The sequence below is a fragment of the Bombina bombina genome, chromosome 4 (genome assembly GCF_027579735.1).
Source record: "Bombina bombina isolate aBomBom1 chromosome 4, aBomBom1.pri, whole genome shotgun sequence".
Lineage (NCBI taxonomy): Eukaryota > Metazoa > Chordata > Amphibia > Anura > Bombinatoridae > Bombina > Bombina bombina.
The window spans coordinates 106,969,890-106,991,183 of record NC_069502.1 but is presented as its reverse complement, the minus strand read 5'-3'; the positions used below and the strand labels follow the sequence as shown (position 1 = coordinate 106,991,183).

Here is a 21,294-nt window from a genome sequence, read left to right as displayed (position 1 = left end):
AAACAAAAAAAAAACTCCTTTTATTTAGTACTGGCAGACTTTCTGCCAGTACTTAAGATGGCGGGGACAATTGTGGGGTGGGGGAGGGAAGAGAGCTGTTTGGGAGGGATCAGGGGGTGGGATGTGTCAGGTGGGAGGCTGATCTCTACCCTAAAGCTAAAATTAACCCTGCAAGCTCCCTACAACCTACCTAATTAACCCCTTCACTGCTGGGCATAATTTACGTGTGGTGCGCAGCAGCATTTAGCGGCCTTCTAATTACCAAAAAGCAATGCCAAAGCCATATAAGTCTGCTATTTCTGAACAAAGGGGATCCCAAAGAAGCTTTTACAACAATTTGTGCCATAATAGCACAAGCTGTTTGTAAATACTTTCAGTGAGAAGCCTAAAATTGTGAAAAATGATTTTTTTTTTTATAATTTGCTCGCATTTGGTGGTGAAATGGTGGCATGAAATATATCAAAATGGGCCTAGATCAATACTTTGGGTTGTCTACTACACTACACTAAAGCTAAAATTAACCCTACAAGCTCCCTACAAGCTCCCTAATTAACCCCTTCACTGCTGGGCATAAAACACGTGTGGTGCACAGCTCCATTTAGTGGCCTTCTAATTACCAAAAAGCAACCCCAAAGCCATATAAGTCTGCTATTTCTGAACAAAGGGGATCCCAAAGAAGCATTTACAACCATTTGTGCCTTAATTGCAGAAGCTGTTTGTAAATAATTTTAGTGGGAAACCTAAAGTTTGTGACAAAATTTTTGAAAAAGTTAACTTTTTTTTTTATTTGATCACATTTGGCGGTGAAATGGTGGCATGAAATATACCAAAATGGACCTAGATCAATACTTTGGGATGTCTTCTAAAAAAAATATATACATGTCAAGGGTTATTCAGGTTTTCCTGACAGATATCAGGGTTCCAATGTAACTAGCACTAATTTTGAAAAAAAAGTGGTTTGGAAATAGCAAAGTGCTGCTTGTATTTATTGCCCTATAACTTGCAAAAAAAGTAAAGAACATGTAAACATTGGGTATTTCTAAACTCAGGACAAAATTTAGAAACTATTTAGCATGGGTGTTTTTTGGTGATTGTAGATGTGTTACAGATTTTGGGGGTCAAAGTTAGAAAAAGTGTGTTTTTTTCCATTTTTTCCTCATATTTTATAAAAAAATTTATAGGAAATTATAAGATATGATGAAAATAATGGTATCTTTAGAAATTCCATTTAATGGCGAGAAAAACTGTATTTAATATGTGTGGGTACAGTAAATGAGTAAAAGGAAAATTACAGCTAAACACAAACACAGCAGAAATGTAAAAATAGCCTTTGTCATTAAGGGTAAGAAAATTGAAAAATGGTCTGGTCATTAAGGGGTTAATATCAATAAGAGTGTTTTTGGTTGACCTTAAGATGGATTTAGGCACACTAGAGAGTTTATTTGAAGTGTCCCATTGAGGGTCTAATGGAAGATTGAAGTCACCTCACAGTAGGAGCAATCCTTTTCGGTTGTCTATTATATTTATTGTGAGATTTTTTTAATGAAACAGTGTTGTTCTGCGTTTGGGAAGTATACATTTAGGAGTGTTATAGGCCTTCCGTATAGCAGGCCCACAATTAGTATGTACCTACCTTCCGGATCTTTGATCAGAGAGGTTATTTGCAAGGGTATAGATTTGTGAACTAGAATTCAAACTCTATTCTTTTTTTTTTAATTTGATGCAAAAAACATGTTTGGATATTTAATATTGAACCAAGTTGGTTCTTTTCCTCTCTGGTAATGTGTCTCTTGAATAAAAACTATGGAGTGGTCATTTCTGGACAGCTCTCTTGTTGCTATTGACCGTTTGCCTGGACTATTAAGTCCTTTTACATTCAGTGTCATTAACGTGATTGTGTGATCTAGATTTTTGTTTGCTTTGCGCAACCTGGTAGACATGTTTGCTATGTGTATTACTCTGGGCTGGAGTATTCAAATAGACGCAACTGCTGAGTCCTACTGACAAAATTATCTTATGGGACAGTAAGAGGGGGATATGGGAAGGGTAGATAGAAGGGGTAAGGTATAAGGTAATTGAGATAGTCAGAAAGAAACAAAGAAAAAAGAAATGAACGTGAGATAAAGATCAGGTATTAAGTTCCTGCAAAGAGAGAAGAAATACCGGGGATGTGTCCCCATGGCAGAGGCATGCAACTTATTTTATTACAGAACTAGGTGTTCCAGTAGGGTTCCTTCCATTCAATGTTCATGGGAGGAAAGGTTAACAAATACTATTGAACTATTTCTTGTTAATAACATAATTTAAAATTACTTTTATTCCACTTAAAACTTAATATTAACAATTGTATTATGACATTTTACCATTATCTAAGTTCTATAGATAATAAAAACTTGTTTTGTGTCAAATGGTAATTTTCTATCTCATTAAACTATAATATATTTTTAATACAATCTTTGTATTCCCCTATTATATATTGATATAATTAAATATATACATTTTTTTTATTTTTTTCCCCTCCCCCCCCCCACTTTTTATTTGTTTAACTTATCAGCATTTTCATTTAATATATAGCTAAGGCAAGGCTAGGAGTACGTCTGACTATCTTTGAGCTACCAACACTAAAACACGCTATTCAGTTACCTTCCACTTATATTTTAATGTTAATGAAGGTACTGTGTAAGATATGTGCCCTTTCATATACACTCCAGTCACTTCTGACCTGGATCAATCTCCTATTTACCAACATTGTACACATTCAACTATTCTGTTTACTTCCTGCAAAAAACATGAACTATTATGTGAAAACCGGAGAAAACATAGAACTATGGCAGTTTGTAGCATAAGTTCTTCTGTATGACAGATTGCTAGAAGGTGCATTCCATTAAATATCACCAATACAACATTATCAGTCCATCTTTGTCATGCTCTGATCTCAGGTCCCAATTCGTAGATCAATACATTTCAGGATACTATCTTGAATGCGTGCAAAATAAAAGTAATTTTACCTTACCTTCGGTGTTCATAGCATAGTTCCTTAGTTGTCTTACCCTTCTAGATATAGTTCTCTGTTATCTCGCTTGATCTTCTCCCTGGAGGAAGCTTAATTGGCCAAATAGCCTATGATCAAGGTTTAAACTTGTCATGACTTCTTCAGGATCGGTACCACGGAGAGTTGGAATTGTCGCGGGCCCAAAGGTCCAGCGACCACAGGGACATTGATGGAGAGTGCTTGGCAGAACTGTTCCAGATCATTTTCATTGCGATATATTGTGGTCTTGTTATCTTTAGAAGCAATAATGGATACCGGAAACCCCCATCTATATGGTATTTTTTTGGCTTGTAAGATAGATGTGATGTGTGATAGAGCCCTTCTCTTTTGTAGTGTAGTTGGGCTGATATCACTAAAGATTTGTAGCGGTATCCCTGCATGCTGGAGGGGTTGTTTTGCTCTTGCATTATTCAGAATATCTTCTTTGTCTTGAAAGTTCAGAAGTTTAATTATGATATCCCGTGGCGGAGCCTTTGGTGGTGGTTTGGCCCTTAGAGCCCTGTGGGCCCTTTTAATGGAGATCTCCGGGGAGTTAGGTTTATTTTTGATCATCCAAAACAGATCTTGTAGATATCCTCCTAATGCTGGTGTAAGAACAGACTCTGGGACTCCTCTTATGCGCAAATTATTGCGTCACCTGCGGTTATCGAGGTCTTCAATTTTATTATTTAAGGATTGAATCATATCCTCTTGTGTCTGGATTTTGTTTGTAAGATGAGTGATGCTGGAGTTAACAGTAGTCTGCTCCTCTTCTATTATTGTCACTCTGTCCGAAACCGCTGTAATATCTTTATGAAAATCTTTATATAGGGATCTGACCTCATGCATGTACATTTTCATGTCCTCTTTTGTAATTAAGGAGTTAAGGTCACTTTTTGCAACATAGTTGGAAGGGATATCGCTGGGATTTAGTGTGATATTGTCATTTTGTGACCCTCCAGAAATGGAGGAGTTAATTAGTATAGGGTCCTGTGGCTCCATTGGCTTTAAGTATTGACCCATAGTCCTGGATCTGGTTGTTTTGTCTCCTTTTGAGGATGCCTTGCTAGTCATATCTTTATTCACTCAATAGCAAAATCTTGTGCTATTAATTTTAATGTATAACTGCTGCTGCGTATGAAGGTGATTTTTTACTGCAATATGAGTTGTATAGTAGTTTGTGGCTTTTTAGTATCCTATTCAAATATTCCTCAGAAAAGCCAGTGCTGTTTTAACCATTTATTTTATAAATTGCGTAAACCGATCTCCACAATATCTTATCCAATATATTGTTCCTATGTGTCAATGCGCTGTTTAATATTACAGAGCTCTGCCCTCTCTTTTTCAGTATGTGTGTTGATGGTGACATAGTTAAATGTATTCCGGTGTCTGGGCCTGATTTAAGATGGCCGCCGTTGCGTCTTTTATGTTTGTAAGTATTACCCGGTATATTGTTCTTTTTAATATATGTGGATTGCGTGCCTCAACAAGTCTTGTTACCAGACAACAAGCTTAGTCCATATGTGGGACAGTCTGTCTGGATCTCTTACCGTGACCTTTCTGACAAGTATTGCTGAAGTGCAGAACAGTGTACTGCACTAGGGTCCGGCGTGCTGTTCTCCCTGCGATTACTGTGTGACCAATGCGCCTGCTTTAGCTGTTCTGGTGACCAGAGCTATATGCAAGGTTCCGCTCCACTGACCAGGCTTTAGCGATCTTCAGATGTCTGAAGTTGTAGATGCTATCATTGCCGGTCACCTCTTATAATGTTGAGCTCTTGTTCCTTTGTGCTCCGTGTTCTATCCTTCTCTCCTGCATTTTTTTTTTATTTATTTTTTTTATGCCGATCTGTTATGATTTGTTCTTCTCCTTCTTATATTGTGTAATAAAGATGAGTGAGGTGTTTTGACCCTTTTTTATTACATTTTGCCTGCCATGGGGCCTAGGAGCTCTAGAAACTTGCTGCCATCATCCTGCGTGGCTAGACTCTGCCCCCTGTTTACTACTATATTATAGTGGTGTCCTCTGAAATAGGTGTTGTACACACCCCTTATCACTTACGCTTACGATTGTGACAACATATGTACCTCTTTGTTTGGTGTTTATCCCAGCATAGATCCTCATGGATCACTAAGGTAGCCATTTTTTCGCTCATGCAGTGAAGCTACCCTCTGGTGGAGGTGTTGCTGGGATCTGTATTTGTGCTGATTTATCTTGTCACAACTGGTACTATAATATAAAAGTAATAGGTATGTGAGATTATATGTAATTTAGGCATAGATCCTCAAGGATCACTATAGTGACCAATTTTTGCCCTGGTTGCGAAGCCACCCTCTAGTGCAGGTGTTGCCTAATCTTTCTTCTATTTTATGGAACCAGCTTCTGTGTGTGGTCTATATTAATTATAGTTCATCTGTCTATTCATATTCGAGATTTTTTTCACTTCGTATATGCATGTTTGGATAGGCACTGCATTTATCACCACTGTTTATTATTAATAAATGAAAAAATTGTATGATGAAATCCCTGTCTTGTGTAGTTACTAATTGAGTTTCTACCTATTCACTCTCTATTTACAATAGATGAATTAAAGGGTTTGCATACATTTCCCTTATAAGGGTTAATATAACTATTGTAATAATCTTTTGGGTCTAATAATAGTAAATCTCCCAAAAATCTAAATTTTTTAAATAATATATTGCCTGCTTATTTTTACTACCAAGCTGTAGAACATTACATTTTCCAGTATTAAATCTCATTTTCCATTTACCTGTCCAATCTTCTAATTTTTGTAAATCCCCTTGTAAAGCAATTTCATCCTGCACTGACCTAATGACCTTACAGAACTTTGTATCATCTGCAAAAATAGAGATGTTGCTATTTTATCCTTGCTCAAAGTCATTAATAAAATTAACTAATGAACTTCTAATCATTCCTGAAAATTGTGAGATTGTCCTGATTTGTAAGATCTGCCCACTTTTCACCTATGTATGCCGTAATTTCAGGGAAACCTGGGACTACCTCTACCCTGCCCTAAAATACCCAGAATCCCACCCCAGATAACCAGACCTTGCCCCCAGAGTTGATATAGTCTAGACCTTCCACCACCTCACATGGTCCAGGCTCCCCCCTTGACCACATACTTTTTGATAGTTAATAATAGAGATGTGCATTGGTTTAAAACAAAAACAAAATTTGTCAGTAGTCATTCGTTTATTTTTTTTTTTTTTTTAAGGGGTTAATGCTTATCTTAACGAGCTTTGAAGAGCATGCTAAACCCATCCTCATCTTGCCAGAGTCACAGCCTTGCTAACAGGAAGCTTAGTGCACTCGGCTCCCAGGACCTGCACTAAAGTTAGTGCAGGTCCTGAGAACCAAGAGCGTTAAGCCAGGTGTTAGCGTGGTCAGGGCTCTAGTAAGAACAGGATCGAGTTATTGCACATTAAGAAAAGTATTGTAGCTACAGGTGAACTTTTAATGAAAACAAATGTAAATGTTTAACTAAAATTAAGTATTTGTTTAATTTTAAACAAAACAAATGACGAATAGTGCAGTCATAGAATATTTGAGGGAAACTAATCTCCCTTAATATTTGGAATAAACATTTTGTCCAAAGTAAAAATTTCTTGGCTGCTGTCTAGTTAATAACTCTCTTTATTTAATATGGTTATTTTAGCAACAGAGGTTTCATGAAAATAGCATATATATATATATGAGCTTCTAAGATGGTCCCGATTAGTAAGATCTGACCTCCTTTTATTTATGTTTGCCTTGATTGCAGTGAAACCTGGAACTGCATCAACCCTGCCCTTAAATACCTATCCTAGATCATATACCATATACCATGAAATAAGAGCTGAACAAATCAAGATTTCATAATGTCAAGAATTACAAGATTCATAATCTAGAGTAGAGGTAATTGGGGATTGCAGTAGAATTTAAAAAGCACATTACATGTTAAATTCTGCCAGTGTAATTTATTTTGTAATGTACTTATGTTTGCAAAAAAATGTTTCTTGCAGAATTATAACCACTTGAGTAATAACATTTACTGTGCACGTGACCTGCTTAGCATACAGCCGTAGGTTGCAACACATATCATGACATTGCTGGCATTATAAGGGCTCAAATTGGGTCTATTTACTCTGATTTCCTAAAAAAATTGCTGGAGAGGCAATATGATTACTTTATAGAAATTTATTCAAGACCCATATACAGTTAGCAGGAAGATTTGTTTATTACAACACAATTGTTTGTAACAAGAGGTCACATTTTAAGACTAGAGGAAAGGAGATTTCAAAGAGATTTCCTTTCAAAGAAAAACCTTTGAAATGAAAATGATAATGCACTTCAACTTGTTTAATTCTGGACTAAATGTGGACTCTGGATTCATAACACATTATCACATTTTTTTTGTAATGTACTTTCATTTAGTCAATTACATTGTATATTCCACATTCTTTATACATAGGTACACAGGTAAGCCTATGTCCACACTTTTGTCGTTTTTTAACTTTTGTATTCCCCCTGTATATAAAATTTCACATCTTTATAGATATTGATCCAATGTTGATATATAACTTTATGTCAGTATATGCTCTATGTATAGCTATATATTTCCCCTGTCTGTTCTCCTACACTGGACACTGTCTGCCTGTTACCTAAGCCCCCCTCACGATTTTTACGACACCTCCTCCTCTCCCTGCACTTTCTGTATTCTTAGCTATTCTGTGTTTTAAGATATAATCTGTAAATTCCATTGAATTGGTCAGTATTGCTTCAGTCTTGATAAAGGAAGGAACTCTTCCGAAAGCTTGTCAACTTATAAATGTATAGTTAGTCCAATACAAAAAGTATCATTGCTCAATGCAATACTCTTCTTATTTTGATATCTAAATCTCTGGACTAACACGGCTACTCCAATCAACGTATATATATATATATATATATATATATATATATATATATATATATATATATATATATATATATAAAATGTTTATATATACATACATGTAATTTATATTTGTAAAAATATGTTACCTCCATAAAAGTTTTAAAGGGCTCCTTCTTATCTATGAGATGCAAATTTCCAATAAATGGTAAAGGTTTTGGTCCAGGAGGGAAATTTTTGTAAACAGTCCTATTCCAGCCATAAAGAAGGCTTATCAAACACAGGCACAGAATAATTGAAAGGACTATTGTGATTGGATCAACCATGTTTGTCTTTAGCAACACCTGCAAAAGAAAAAAATATTGTTGTGACATCAATGAATGTAATACAGGTAGGGTACAGCAGTGTAGAACTATAGATAGGGTGTGACTGACAGGAGATATAGCAGGCTATGACTAACTGAAGCTATAGGCAGAGTGTAGATGACAGGTACTATATAAAGGTTGTATTTTGATACAGCTGACAGGAGCTATAGGCAGGTAATGGTTGTCAGGTACTATATAAAGGTTGTATTTGGTTATAGCTAATAGGAGCTATAGGCAGGTATAGCTGGCAGGTGCTATAAGTAGGTCATGGCTGCAGGTGCTATAGACAGGTCATTGTTTTCAGGCAATATAGGCAGGTGAAGGCTGGCAGGTGCTATATCTAGTTCATAGCTGGCAGGTGCTATAGGGCTGGTATGTGCAATAGGTAGTTCACAGCTGGCAGGTGCTATAGGCAGGTCATGGCTAGCAGATGATAAAGGCAGGTCATGGCTACAAGGTGCTACAGGCAGGTCATGGCTGAAGGGTGCTATAGGCAGGTCATAGCTGACAAGTGTTATAGGCAGGTCATGGCTAGAAGATGCTAAAGGCAGGTCATGGCTACAAGGTGCTATAGGCAGGTCATGGTTGACAGGTGTTATAGGCAGGTCATGGCTGAAAGGTGCTATAGGCAGGTCATGACTGACAGGGGTTATAGGCAGGTCATGGCTAACAGGTATTATAGGCAGGTCATGGCTGAAAGGTGCTATAGGCAGGTCATGGCTGACAGGGGTTATAGGCATGTCATGGCTGACAGGTGCTATATACAGGTCATGGGTAGTAGATGCTTAAGGCAGGTCATGGCTTAAACGTGCTATTGCAGGTCATGACTGACAGATGTTATAGGCAGGTCATGACTGGCAGGTGTTATAGGCAGGTCATGGCTGACAGGTACTATAGACAGTTAATGGCTGACAGGTGTTATAGGCAGGTCATGGCTAGCAGATGCTATAGGCAGGTCATGGCTGACAGGTGTTATAGGCAGGTCAAAGCTGACAGGTGCTATAGGCAGGACATGGCTGACAGGTGCTATAGGCAGGTGATGGTTGGCATGTTTTATAGGAAGGTGGCATGTTTTATAGGGAGGTCATGGCTAGCAGGTGCTATAGGCAGGTTGTGGCTTACAGCTGTTATAGGCAGGTCATGGCTAGCAGGTAGCAGGTGCTATAGGCAGGTCATGGCTGACAGGAGATATATGCAGGTTATGGCTGGCAGGTACTATATGTAGGTCATGGCTGGCAGGCTTTATAAGAAGGTCATGGCTAGCAGGTGTTATATGTAGGTCATGGCTGGCAGGCTTTATAAGAAGGTCATGGCTAGCAGGTGCTATATGTAGGCCATGGCTGACAGGTGTTATAGGCAGGTAATGGCTGGCAGGTGCTATAAGAAGGTTATGGGCTATGGAAAAACACTAGGCAGATATGATCAACATATCAGAACTACCTGTTGGGGTGGGAAGGAGAGGTGCTATAGGCAGATCATGAATGGCAGGAACTAGCAGATTCTATAGGCAGGTCATGGCTGAAAGGTGTTATAGGCAGGTCATGGCTGGCAGGTGCTATAGACAGGTCATGGCTAGCACTTGCTATAGGCAGGTTATGGCTGTCAGGTACTATAGGCAGGTCATGGCTGACTGCTATATTTAGGTCACGGCTGGCAGGTGCTATAGGCAGGTCGTTTTTGGAAGGTGCTATAGGAAGGACATGGCTGGCAGCTACTAAATGCAGGTCATGGCTAGTATTTGCTATAGGAAGGCCACAGCTGGCAGGTGCTATAGGCAGGTCATGGGGTGCTATAGGCAGGTCATGGCCAGCAGATGCTATAGGCAGATCATGGCTGACAGGTGCTATAAGCTGGTTATGGCTGACATGTGCTATATGTAGGTATTGCCTAACAGGTTATATAGGCAGGTCATGGCTAGCAGGTGCTATAGGCAGGTCATGACTGGCAAGTGCTATAGGCAGGTCATGGCTCATAGGTGTTATATGTAGGTCCTGGCTGACAGGTGTTATAGGCAGGTCATGACTGACAGGGGCTATGTAGGTCCTGGCTGACAGACTTTATAGGCAGGTCATGGCTAGCAGGTGCTATAGGCAGATCATGACTACCAGGTGCTATAGACAGGTATTGGCTGACAGGTTTTATAGGCAGGTCAAGGCTAGCAGGTGCTATAGGCAGGTCATGACTGGCAGGTGTTATAGGCAGTTAATGGCTGGAAGGTGTTATAGGCAGGTCATGGCTAACAGGTGTTATAGGCAGGTAATTGCTGGCTGGTGCTATAGGCAGTTAATGGCTTGTAGGTGCTATAGGTAGGTCATGACTGATAGGTGTTATAAGCAAGAAATGGCTGGCAAGTGCTAAAAGAAGGTTATGGACTATGGAAAAAAACTAGGAAGATATGATCAACCTTTCAGGAACTACCTGTACGGATAGGAAGGAGAGGAGCAAATGCTGCCAGCACATTAGGTCAGAAATAACTAAGCACCAATGCACTCTCTCTTATAGTATTTGTTCCGCACTGTGAATATAGGAATGATAATAAATCATGTTCTGTATCTACCAAAAAATGTATCAGATGATATGAGCCTCCCCACAGAAACAGTGTATGTTCTAACATTAGCAAAGGTTTGTATTTATTTAATAAAGTATTTTTATTATCTGGCTTTCCAATATACATAATATATTGTATACTTGTGAGATTCTTTAATAAATCTGCCAGTGCTATGATGTCCCCTGCTGGAATCTTGAGAACAATGTGCATCACAAAGGGCTGTTCCACTTAAGCACAGTATGTGAAGGAGATGCACACATTACAAGAAGGCTCACACAAATTGTAATTTAAAAACCACAAAGCAAATAAAAATAAAAATATTTAAATAAAAAGACACATAAAAAATTATACTGTTGAATTGCATTTCCTAACAGATTTGTTCCAGCAGTAGTATTTAATTTTAAAGTGAGCCCCCAGGTACAGGCAAAACCAGCTACTTCAATTTCAAATGAAAAAATTCAAGTAAAAAAATTACAAAATTCAATTAAAAATGGCAACATTCAATTTAATCAGGTCCAACTGATCAATGGAAACACATTAAAGTGGAGATAGATGTACAGTACATTGTCCCTTTAAGTGTCTATGCACTTACAATAAACATATTAGTGCTGAGCAGCCAAACATAGATAATAATGCTAAGCTGCATAATTCTGTATTAATCATAATAATGAGCACACTAATCTCTGTAATGAAGCTGATTATCTGTACACTGATAGTATGAACAGTGACCTGCATGATGGAATCAGCATAGTGATAATAAACACACTACTCTGTATAATTATCATAAACATCCACACACTGATAAACAATACAGACATTGTATACACTCCCTGTGCTGCTTTATAGTGGGAGTACAACAATCATACCCTGCACCCTTATTTTGTACTTACAGTATCAGCACAAGGGTCAGATGCTGTTGAATACACAGACACTGGTTGCCTCACTGTCTCATTGTGGCTAACACAGTGCTAGGTAAGAAAAATGTTCTCCTTTACAGAGGCCTCCCTTGTTCATGATGTCAAAGCTGTGCGTGAGAAGGGAGAGAATTCCAGCCCAAGCAGTAGGAGAAAGGAAATGCTTAGTTACTGTATAGCCTGCACTGTACTTATGGAACAAGTAGCAGGAAGACACATTGCCTAGAGTGTAAGTTACTGCATGGCTCATACTGTAGTGAGGGAAACGTAGTGACTGTCTCAGCACTGTACATAGTAACCTATGTGTGCTCTGATTTCAACTTCTGCAAATTTTGGGCTAGATTACAAGTGGAGCGCTAATTTATCGCACACCCGCAAACTGACAAATTTACAAGTAGCTGGTTTTTACTACTGTGAGCTAGCGGTAGCAATTAGTGCTTATAAAAATAACCAGAGATCTTATCTCTAGTTACTTTTTTAAATATACCTCAAAATACAGTGTAGTGTACTATAATAAAAAATAAAAATTGTACCATTTTTTATTTTTTAATAAAATAACTGCACTAGGCATTATTTTAAGGTAAAGTTGGCATGAATGGGGTGTTAGAAAAAAAAAAAACGGCACTGAAAAGTGCCTTTACATTGCGGTCTATGGGAACTATGTAAATATATATGTATATGCTTATATAGTAAACACACTCTGTAATCCCGCTACTCCAGAAAGAGGACTTGAGAAATTTGTTTAAAAAGTTCAAAATTTATTCATCACAAAAGTTAAAAGTTTCACAACAGTCACAGGCCTGCAACAAGATGTTCAGGACTAAAAATAGCCAAACATGTTTCGGGCCAGATCTCAGCCCTTGTTCTCTGGCATGGCCATTTTTTATTTTTTAATAAAATAACTGCACTAGGCATTATTTTAAGGTAAAGTTGGCATGAATGGGGTGTTAGAAAAAAAAAAAACGGCACTGAAAAGTGCCTTTACATTGCGGTCTATGGGAACTGTGTAAATATATATGTATATGCTTATATACATATATATGTATGTGTTAATATGTGTATTTACACATATTAACAGATAAATATATATGTATATAATCATATATGCAAAACAGAATGAGAAGCAGTCTGCCAGGAACGAACAGCAGCATCAATAGCTTGTTCTATGGCCCGGTTGCCACCTGGTAGTAGCTTCTTTCTGCCCAATTGTGCTTTTCACAGAGGAAAACTTTCCTGTAGTATATCAGTCTGATCCCGCCGACATGGTCAGTCCAGCCCCGAAATACCAGGCAATTCTCCTCTGAACAAGGCAACCCCAGATGATTGTTTCGGCCTCCTTTGGGCCTCGTCAGTGAGGTGCAGCCATATCCCTCTAAGCACATTGGGCAAGGATTCCACGTCTGGTTTCCCCCATCACCCTTAGGGAGACTATCCCCAGGGTCATATTTACATATGCAAAGCAGAATGAGAAGCAGTCTGTTCCTGGTAGAGTGCTTCTCTCTTTGTATGCAAATTAATATGACCCTGGGGAAGTCTCCAATGGATGATGGGGGAAACCAGACGTGGACTCCTTGCCCAGTGTGCTTATAGGAATGTGGCTGCACCTCACTGACGAGGCCCATAGGAGACCAAAACGATCGTCTGGGGTTGTCATGTTCCTTGTTCAGAGGAGAATTGCCTAGTATTTCAGGCCTGGACTGACCTTACTTGGCGGGATCAAACAGATATACTTACGGAAAGTTTTCCTTTGTGAAAAGCACACTGGTCTAAAAGAGGCTGCTTCCGGGTGGTAAATCGCCATAGATCTAGCTAATGAGCTGTTGTTTGTTCCTGGTAGAGTGCTTCTCTCTTTGTATGCAAATTAATATGACCCTGGGGAAGTCTCCCATGGGTGATGGGGGAAACCAGACGTGGACTCCTTGCCCAGTGTGCTTAGAGGAATGTGGCTGCACCTCACTAACGAGGCCCATAGGAGGCCGAAACGATCGTCTGGGGTTGTCATGTTCCTTGTAAAGAGGAGAATTGCCTGGTATTTCAGGGCTGGACTGACCTTACTTGGCGGGATCAGACTTATATACTTAAGGAAGGTTTTCCTTTGTGAAAAGCACATTGGTCTAAAAGAGGCTGCTTCCGGGTGGTAAATCGCCATAGAACTAGCCACTGAGCTGTTGTTTGTTCCTGGTAGTGCGCTTCTCTCTTTGTATGCATATAATCATATATACTTATATTTGCTGCCATCGCTGTGCTACTTACCCCATTTGCTGCACTTAGGTTCTGATGCACACAGTCTTCATAGATTGCAATGTAAAGGCCCTTTTCAGTGCCAGTTTTTTTCTAACACCCCACTCCCGCCAACTTTATTCCAGAATACTGAGAACGAGGCTTCCATTGCAGCCTATAGAAGTGTGCTCTCATGTGCTTCCGAGCTCGCGTTTTCATTGCCCTTAACTTATAAAACCAGCACACGTTAGCGTGTGCTGATATTAAACAGTGGAGCACACACATTTGTTATTTAGCACCTCACTTGTAATTTGACCCTGTGTGGTTTTTTTTCACCATAGAGGCTGCAGACTTCTGAACTTCTGACCTAGCTACATGCTTCAAATTGATTACTGGATCAGTGCAGGGTCTCCTATAGGCTACAGCAAATGAAGTTATATAAACATTTTCAGGTGGACAGCAAAGGGGATAAGATAAACACATTAAATAATATTTCAAGGGGTATGTCTATAAACTGCAAAACAATGCAGAAGTAGCAGGAAAAAAATTGCAGTTTTAAATGCTTTTAAAATATTTACTTTGTGCACAGATCACAGAATTTAAAGTATTCCTAACAGGTTTAAGGTTTAGCACAGTTGGTCTAGCATAGTGTCAGGTTAGCGCAAGAGTGATAACTAATAGTTTTTTTTGTAGAGTGTTTCACAGATATCTATGGGGATAATGCATTAGCGCAATTGCGATATCCAAGTCCTGACATTAGCAAGCATCAGTCTATCCGTTTTACGCAAAGTTTTTTACATTTAACTTGTATTTCGTGCTCTAATGTGGCCACAATACATTCTTACTTTGGTTAGTGCACGAAAAAATAATCTAGCTCTTTATCACTTAAGCAAAAGTCTATGGCACGCTGACATTTGGTTGTTGGATCTTGCGGGTGTTCTAAATCCTTAAAGGGACAGTCTAGGCCAAAATAAACTTTCATGATTCAGATAGAGCATGTAATTTTAAACAATTTTCCAATTTACTTTTATCACCAATTTTGCTTTGTTCTCTTGGTATTCTTAGTTGAAAGCTTAAAGTACCAGTCAACACATTAGATTTGCATAATCAACAAATGCAAGATAACAAGACAATGCAATGGCACTTAGTCTGAACTAGTAGTTTTTTTTATAACAAATTTCAAAGTTATGTATATTTCCACTCCCCCTGTACCATGTGATAGCAATCAGCCAATCACAAATGCATATACGTATAGTCTGTGAATTCTTGCACATGCTCAGTAGGAGCTGGTGACTCAAAAAGTGTAAATATAAAAGAATGTGGACATTTTTTTTAATGGAAGTAAATTGGAAAGTTGTTTAAAATTACATGCTGTATCTGAATAATGAAAATTTAATTTGACCTGAGTGTTCCTTTAACCTAGGAGGTTAATATGCTAATTTCTTAGACCTTGAAGCCCACTTCTTTCAGATTGCATTTTAACAGTTTTTCACCACTAGAGGGTGTTAGTTCACATATTTCATATAGATAACACTGTGTTCGTGCACGTGAAGTAATCTGGGAGCAGGCACTGATTGGCTAGACAAGTTCACTTCTTTAGACTGCAAGTCTGTCAAAAGAACTGAAAAAAGGGGCAGTTTGCAGAGGCTTAGATACAAGATAATCACAGAGGTTAAAAGTATATTATTATAACTGTGTTGGTTATGCAAAACTGGGAAATGGGTAATAAATGGATTTTCTATCTTTTAAAACAATAAAAATTCTGGTGTAGACTGTCCCTTTAACACAATATATTTACTGTATATAAAAACAATTAGAATTTATATAGCGCCTTTCTCCCAGTGGGACTCAAAGCACTTTTTTCAACACTTGCTCTCGGATTTAACCAAATCAGCTGAATAGTAATAGTTGCTATTATTACCCAATTTAATAATACTCAATTTATCGACCTCAGAAGGGCTGAGTCGGCCCTGCAAGGATTTGAACCTGTGACCTTGGATCTTTTAAACAGGTTTTGTAGTCAGGGCATTTACCAACTGAGCTACCTCATTTTTTATTTGCCATGTATTTTGTTACATAGACATCCACTTGTAATACCAGATTATGCAGTGTTCTTAGCCTGGGACTGAGCACAAGGTAACACAACCTAGGCTATCAATTCAGCTCCACTTTTAATCTAGACTAATATATGCTGTTTTTACTTAATATATATAGTTTTAAGTGCAAAATCCATTACCAGTTTTATTTTTCTTTAAGAATATTCCATTTTTATGTAATTACTTGTGGGTCACTTGTTTGAAAAATGAAGTTCATGATCCCCTTAGTCTCCAAAGGGCTGAGCTATCGACTGTCTTACTTCTTATCTCCAGTAGCAGACACAAGGAATATGTCCAAGTCAGGTTTTACATCTGTCTCACTACCCCCTTCTCTCTACCCACGAACATGACGTCAGTATGCTACATTAAGTATACTGCACATAAATAGCACGCATGCATATGGTACACATGATTAATAAGAAATCATTGAGGAGACATATGAGAAAAAAATAAGATATCATCACATAAAAAGAAAATCAAATGAGTGAGGGAGTTAAGTGAAGTGCAGCATTGAGGGAGATATAAAGTCACATAAGGTGTTTTATATTTTTAGAACCCAACAGTCCAAACTCATACATCTCTCAAATCCTCGGAAAGTACAATGTCGATGTCTGAACAAAATTAGAATGTTCTGGGTGGTAAAAAGTCCCCTTTCTAGTCTCTGTACACCTATGTCTTTGCTGCTCATTCAATAGCCTTACTAGAAAATAGTTAGAAGAAGGGAGTTGTTGTAAGTTTTGCCAGAAGTAGAAGTTACAGGAAGATTAGCATTGTTAAAGGGCCATAAATTATTGGAATGATCTTGATTAAAAAAATAGAATGTTTAATTCTAACCCCCTAAAAGCCTGCTTACCCGCAAATACGTCCCCTGTATCTTCTAAAAGCTCCAAAGGCACCACTACTGCTAACCATTTCCTGTACTCTCCATCATGTGTTAACCTGGATTAGCTCTGGACCTGCATCAGGTATGCTTAAAGCAATAGCAGAACCAATATTTTTAACCCCACTTGTGAACATTAATACTTTGAAGAGGAGCAATGGTATTGTTCTTCTGACAGCATGAGGAAGATGAGAAGTATGGTACTCGATCTACAGCCTTGAACAAAACTAAATGCAGAGCAATGTACTTGCAGAGTACTGTCCTTGTACCTGCTCTGGCAAATATCACATTTGAGTTCTACTTTGTCAAACAATTAAATAGTGTTATAAATAGAGACTATGGGGCCGATTTATCAAATGTCTGGCAGACAAGACACGCTGTAGCGATCATGTCCGCCAGACATGGATAAATGCTGACAGCATATGCTGTTGACATTTATTATTGCACAAGCAGTTCTTGTGAACTACTTGTGCAATGCTGCCCCCTGCAGATTCACGGCCAATCGTATGAGACAGATTAATGTCCGCAGCCTCAGAGGCAGCGGTCGAGTTAAGGAGCAGCGGTCCTAAGACTGCTGCTTCTTAACTCCTGTTTCCGACGACCCTGAAGGCTTGCGCGGAAACAGATGCATTGGGGCCGATTGACTGCTTGGTAAATCGCCCCTATATGAATAATAATAAAATGATGCAACTGTCCATAAAAGACCAATACCTTCATTTCAATATATACAGAAAAGTGAACCAAATCACATTAACATGATTAAGATTTTAAAACACTAAGGGCCAGATTATAAGTGGAGCACAATATATCGATTTTGCGAAAGCGATATTAGCACTCCAGTGAGTAATACCAACGCACGCTAATGTGCACTGGTATTACAAGAGAGGTTGTTTGCATTGCACGGAAGTATTGCTCTCACGAGAACGCATTTCCATAGGCTACAATGGGAGCCTCGCTCTGATGCCATCAGAGACAGCACAGAACTTAAGCGCAGCAAAGGGTGTAAGTACCTCAGCGATGGCAGCAGTTTGTAAACATTTATGTATATATTATACACGTTAACACATAAAGATATATGTATAGAAGCATAAACATACATATTTACTGGGAACAAACAGTTCCCATAGACTGCAATGAAAATGCACTTAAATGGACTTTCTAAAGATACCATTATTTTCATCATATCTTATAATTTACTATTTTTTTTATATAAAATATGATGAAAAAATGGAAAAAACACACTTTTTCAAAATTTGACCCCCAAAATCTGTTACACTTCTACAATCACCAAAAAACACCCATGCTAAATAGTTTCTAAATTTTGTCCTGAGTTTAGAAATACCCAATGTTTACATGTTCTTTGCTTTTTTTGCAAGTTATAGGGCAATAAATACAAGTATCACTTTGCTATTTCCAAACCATTTTTTTTTCAAAATTAGCGCTAGTTACATTGGGACACTGATATCTTTCAGGAATACCTGAATATCCATTAACATGTATATATTTTCTTTTAGTAGACATCCCAAAGTATTGATCTAGGCCCATTTTGGTATATTTCATGCCACCATTTTGCCGCCAAATGCAATCAAATAAAAAAAATCTTTCACTTTTTCACAATTTTTTTTCACAAACTTTAGGTTTCTCAATGAAATTATTTACAAACAGCTTGTGCAATTATGGCACAAATGGTTGTAAATGCTTCTCTGGGATCCCCTTTGTTCAGAAGTAGCAGACTTATATGGCTTTGGCGTTACTTTTTGGTAATTAGAAGGCCGCTAAATGCCGCTGCGCACCACACATGTATTATGCCCAGCAGTGAAGGGGTTAATTAGGGAGCTTGTAGAGGGCTTGTAGGGTTAATTTTAGCTGTAGTGTAGTAGACAACCCAAAGTATTGATCTAGGCCCATTTTGGTATATTTCATGCCAAATGCGATCAAATAAAAAAACAAAAACGTTACATTTGTCCCAAACTTTAGGTTTGTATTATTTACAAACAGCTAGTGCAATTTTGGCACAAATGGTTGAAAACGCTTCTCTGGTATTCCCTTTGTTCAGAAATAGCAGACATATATGGCTTTGGCGTTGTTTTTTGGCAATTAGAAGGCCGCTAAATGCCGCTGTGCACCACACTTGTATTATGCCCAGCAGTGAATGGGTTAATTAGGTAGCGTGTAGGGAGCTTGCAGGGTTAATTTTTTATTTAGTGTAGAAATCAGCCTTCCACCTGAAACATCCCACCTCATGATCCCTCCCAAACAGCTCTATTCCCTCCCCCACCCCACAATTGTCCCCGCCATCTTAAGTACTGGCAGAAAGTCTGCCAGTACTAAAATAAAAGGCATCTTTTTTTTTTTTTTTTAAATCATATTCTGCTGTGTAGGAACCCCCTTAGCCCCCAACCTCCCTGATCCCCGCCCCAAACAGCTCTCTAACTTTCCCCCTCTAACTTACTGTGCGCCATCTTGGCTACTGGCAGCTGTATGCCATTACCCATTTTGCCATAAATATATATATATATTTTTATATTTTTCTGTAGTTTAGCTGCCACCCCCCTTAATAGCCAACCCCCACCCCCTCCCAGATCACTTAGATAACCCCTCTCTCCTCTCTCACACCTTACCCACAGCTCACTAGATTTGTCACTAGTGTAGAGTTCCCACCCGCTCCCGCCCCCGTGCTCGTGCCAGCAGATTGTGCACACACGCACACCCATGACTCCCCCCATGCGCGACCCCGCCCCCTGCGATGACTTCCTCCCATCGATGGCTGCCCACCCGCCTCCCTGCAACGGCTCCCACCCACCAACGATCATGGCCATTGATGTCCGATGCAGAGAGAGCCACAGAGTTGCTCTCTCTGCATCAAATGGCTAAAAAAATGTTATTGCAGGATGCCTCAATATCGAGTCATCAATGCAATAACATGAAAGCGGCTGGAGGCGATCAGGATTGCTTCCACCGCTTGAAGATACCAACGACATACAGGGCACGTCCTTGGTCATTAAGGAAATTTTTTTGTAGGATGTACCCTGTACGTCGTTGGTCGTTAAGGGGTTAAAGTCCCAAAACTACCTAGTGCAGTTGTTTTTTTTTTTAAATAAAAAACGACAATGCCCTCTATTTTGAGGGCATTTTGGGCATTTTTAGAAAATTAACCAGAGATCTAATCTCTGGTTAATTTTATGAGTGCCCATTGCTACCACTAACTCATGGTAGCAAAAACCATCCAATTTGCGGGTGCGTGAAAAATTAGCGCTTCACTGGCCCTAACATGTAAATAATAACTACTTAAATATAAGTACATGAACAACATGTAAATAATAACTACTTAAATAATAACTACTTAAATATAAGTACATGAACAAGTTGCATAAATAACATGTAAATAATAACTACTTAAATATAAGTACATGAACAAGTTGCATAATCTTTTACAAATGATATGAACGCTCTTACCTAGACTATGTGCTGGAGCTTTTTTCAGGATTTCCCTTTGCTGTGGAGATTACAGTTTGCTGCTTTCCTTTTTGTGAAGACTGATATTTATAAATCAGCCTGTAAGGGTGTCACAGACGTGTAGCAGCCTTCTTAAGCTGACAAACCAATAGCAATGCGTTTGATTTCTGTGACAAAGGTTCATGCAACAAAGTTTAAGCGAGTTTATAAATCAATTGAAAACAAGCAAAGGTTTAACAATCATAGTCCTTAAAGGGACATTTTCTTGTTTTTACTTTATTGTAGACAGGCAGCATTCCAAAGTAATCATTGCAAAAGCTGTTTATATGATTTCTGTGACAGAGTCTAGCAGTACAGTTCAAACAAGTTTCTAAATTAATAATGCACAATAATCTTGGGGTATGTGATTTATGTGATAAGTATAGTTCAAGCTAGTTTCTAAATGAATGAATAATGTATAATAATCTTGCTGTATGTGATTTCTGTGACAAACCGCTGTCACTAGTTCAAGTGAGTTTTTTAAATGAATAATCCATAATAAATGTAGTTCATAAAGGAGCATTATGCTGCATTTTCTTAGTTCCAGACTGACAACTTATAGAATACTAGTCCTGAAGCCCTTTCACACGGGACATTTTTTGCAGTACAGCGGTTCCACCCCTTGCTCTCTCTCCCCCCATCTCTTTTGCTTTCTCTCTCCCCTCTCTTTTGCTCTCTCTCCCCCCTCTCTTTTGCGCTCTCCCCCTCTCTTTTGCGCTCTCTCTCGCTCCACCTCTCTTTTGCTCTCTCTCCCCCCTCTCTTTTGCTCTCTCTCTCCCCTCACTTTTGCTCTCTTTCTCCCCCCTCACTTTTGTTTTTTCTTTTTCCTCTCTCTTTTGCTCTCTCTCTCT

The 21,294-nt window shown here is 38.7% G+C and overlaps 1 protein-coding gene across 2 annotated transcripts in view; it reads right to left on the bottom strand.

The window, feature by feature from the left end:
• Nucleotides 1-20,559, bottom strand: part of LOC128655965 (cytochrome P450 2C5) — a 72,769-nt gene extending 52,210 nt beyond the window's left edge. The window contains exons 1-2 of one of the 2 annotated variants that reach the window (XM_053709582.1): nt 20,405-20,559; nt 8,075-8,269 (exon numbers count right to left, since the gene is read on the bottom strand). In XM_053709582.1, the coding sequence (XP_053565557.1) occupies nt 8,075-8,251 (177 nt within the window). In that variant the 5' untranslated portion in view covers nt 8,252-8,269; nt 20,405-20,559. Of the gene's footprint in view, nt 1-8,074; nt 8,270-11,728; nt 11,861-20,404 lie in introns of those variants that run through there. The other variant, XM_053709584.1, reaches the window with a different exon arrangement.
• Between the last annotated feature and the right edge of the window lie 735 nt (nt 20,560-21,294).